The sequence below is a fragment of the Schistosoma mansoni genome, chromosome 1 (genome assembly GCF_000237925.1).
Source record: "Schistosoma mansoni strain Puerto Rico chromosome 1, complete genome".
NCBI classification, from domain to species: domain Eukaryota; kingdom Metazoa; phylum Platyhelminthes; class Trematoda; order Strigeidida; family Schistosomatidae; genus Schistosoma; species Schistosoma mansoni.
The window spans coordinates 57,399,865-57,402,536 of NC_031495.1; the positions used below are offsets into that span (position 1 = coordinate 57,399,865).

Here is a 2,672-nt window from a genome sequence, read left to right on the forward strand (position 1 = left end):
TGAGATCATGAGTCAATTGAAGCTAGACCACCATGGAAAACCTTGAAGCACTGGATAGCCGTTTCGAGGTATTGTGGGACTCCTCAGCACTGCGCATCTACGATCATATGCTCACTAGTGACTGGCTTCAAGAGATATTTCCTGGAGTTCTAGTAAGAAGCAGTAACCAGTGGAGTCCAACCACGTCTATTGTGAGATATCAACTCACTGAAGACATTGCTCAATTTCGTGGCTTGATTGAAGTTAGACATTAACACCGTTGGATGCCAGCTCAGTGGTCTAGAGGTTAAACGCTCGCACGCGAGACTGATAGGTCCTGGATTCGAATCTCGCGAGGCGAGATCATGGATGTGCACAGCTGAGGATTCCCACGATAGGACGAAATGGCCATCCAGTGCTTCCAGATTTTCCAAGATGGTCTAGCTTCAATTGACTCATGATCTCAACTATGTAAAATTACTAAAATCTCCACAAAACCCTCTTTCTATATTATTTTTATCAATTCGCCCGATGATTCTCAAGATAATTTTTACAACTTAAATAGTATTCAAGTCATTAATCAGCAGAATGGATAGCAGAAGTTTATTTTGTTTGTCAATAAGACTACCAATAAAATATAATAAAAATAACATAAAGGGTCGGATCATAATGACACTTGATAGGAAGGTATTTTCAAATAAAGATAATAACAATGACACTTCAGTGTAAATTAATACATATCATAGTTTATATTTGACGATTACCATATACTTATTTGTTACAAACCATCTTTTAGCCATTATTTTCTTTAAAAATTTCTATATTCAGTTGTTTTATAATATTATCTAATCCATTCCTACTTTATATATAGTTCAGTATCTTTAACTATATTGCCATGTATATTTTTTATAGGTCAACTACCGAGGTCGCACTCAATGGTTAATGCGTTTACGTAATCCATGGGGTGACAGTCATGAATGGAAAGGTGCATGGTGTGATGGTTCACCTCAATGGCGTGAAATAAGTGAACAAGAAAAGAAAAATATTAACTTGAGCTTCACTGCAGATGGAGAATTTTGGTAAAGCAATATACTTACTTACGTAAAGTAGAAGCATTATTCTACAGAGTACCTATAAACAAAAAAATACTTTATAATTCTATGGAACGAGTTTTTGTCACCAATATTCAGCTTCACAAAATCTTCACTGACTACTCAGTTTAAAGACAATTTAGTTCTCTTTAATGATCTACTTCTAGAAAATTGTCATAAAGTTCTATGAGACACCACAATTATGAATATAGTTGACACTGATGGTGATACCTCTTGAAATTAAGCATTATAAACTATTGGGCACATGACTAACCAGGAGACTTTTAAAGTCCTAAATTCAATAAGACGTAAGATTGAATTCTAAAAAATCTACTACCAGTAAAAATCTAGTCTTATTTCACCCTACTTCGATCACTTTTCCAGTGAAGGTTTTTAAGATGGGGTTTCGTGGAGGCAGTGACTTATTTTGTAGTAGGTACCAGAATATCTTGTGAGAAGAAGTCATCAGTGCGGTCCAACATTGTCAAGAGTGAGACATGTATCACTGACCGAATTAAATGATGTACACGTTCCATAGCAAACTGACTGAGATTCCAAATGTAAACAAATGATATCCAACGCCACATTCTTTGACCGTGTGAGGATCCATGAATACATGAATGGAGAGTCCAGGAATAAGAGGGAATTGATCCAAGGTTTATGAGCATATTTGGTTCATAGACATTCATCAGGAAAAATCAACAGTCGTGGTTATTAACATTTATCCTCTGAACCATATGGTAATTAAACATTTTTCTAATCATTAGATGATGAAGACAGCTAATTGTTGTTTCCACAGCATTTCCACTAAACGAAATAAATTCTGAAATATAAACTATATTAGGTACTACAATAGTGTTCACTAATATAAAGATTATATTTGAAAAGTAACCAATAATCAATTAATATTCAAATAATATTATCTACTTCAACTTCTTTCTTTCTTATTTGTTTTTGTTTATACTCAGGATGTCATATGAAGATTTTGTTACTTGTTTTTCACGAGTTGAAGTATGTCATTTAGGTCTTGAAAGTTTAGAGTATAATCAAAATTTCCATGGGAAAAGAAGATTAGACGAAGCTATATTTTCTGGTCAATGGCAACGTAACGTTAATGCTGGTGGTTGTATTAATAATCGCAGTAAGTGTCACTTGTTTCCGAATTATTTATTTGACACTCATTAATATAGTTTTGATAACAAAACCGTTTTGTCCCTATTAGAAAACCTAAACAACTAATCCAAACACAATCATTGCCTCAACAAATGAAATCTATGAAGAGAAACAGATGCGTTTATTGGAGAATATTTTGACGAATCTGACTTTAAATCGCCGTCGTTCAAGATAACTTTGTAGGCCTTAATTTTCCAAACACTCCTGATCCAAATGTTATCAGAGTGTATAAAAAATCAAGAACCAGTTACTTAGTTTTAAAATAATTAGCAAAACTTAAGAAAGCAAACAAACCACGCACTTAGTATCGTTAAACCAGGCAAGAAAATTCCAACCATTCATATTCCATATAAATAAAACAAATATTTATATTTGAAAGCGTGAGTCAATTGAAGCTAGACCACCACGGAAAACCCGGAAGCACTGGAC

The 2,672-nt window shown here is 34.1% G+C and overlaps 1 protein-coding gene across 1 annotated transcript in view; it reads left to right on the forward strand.

Moving 5' to 3' along the window:
* Smp_157500 (calpain (C02 family)) overlaps positions 1-2,672 on the forward strand; it is a 102,596-nt gene that overhangs the window by 78,629 nt on the left and 21,295 nt on the right. The window contains exons 27-28 of the mRNA XM_018794975.1: positions 892-1,058; positions 2,039-2,211. Coding sequence (XP_018649334.1) covers positions 892-1,058; positions 2,039-2,211 — 340 coding nt within the window. The remainder of the gene's footprint in view (positions 1-891; positions 1,059-2,038; positions 2,212-2,672) is intronic.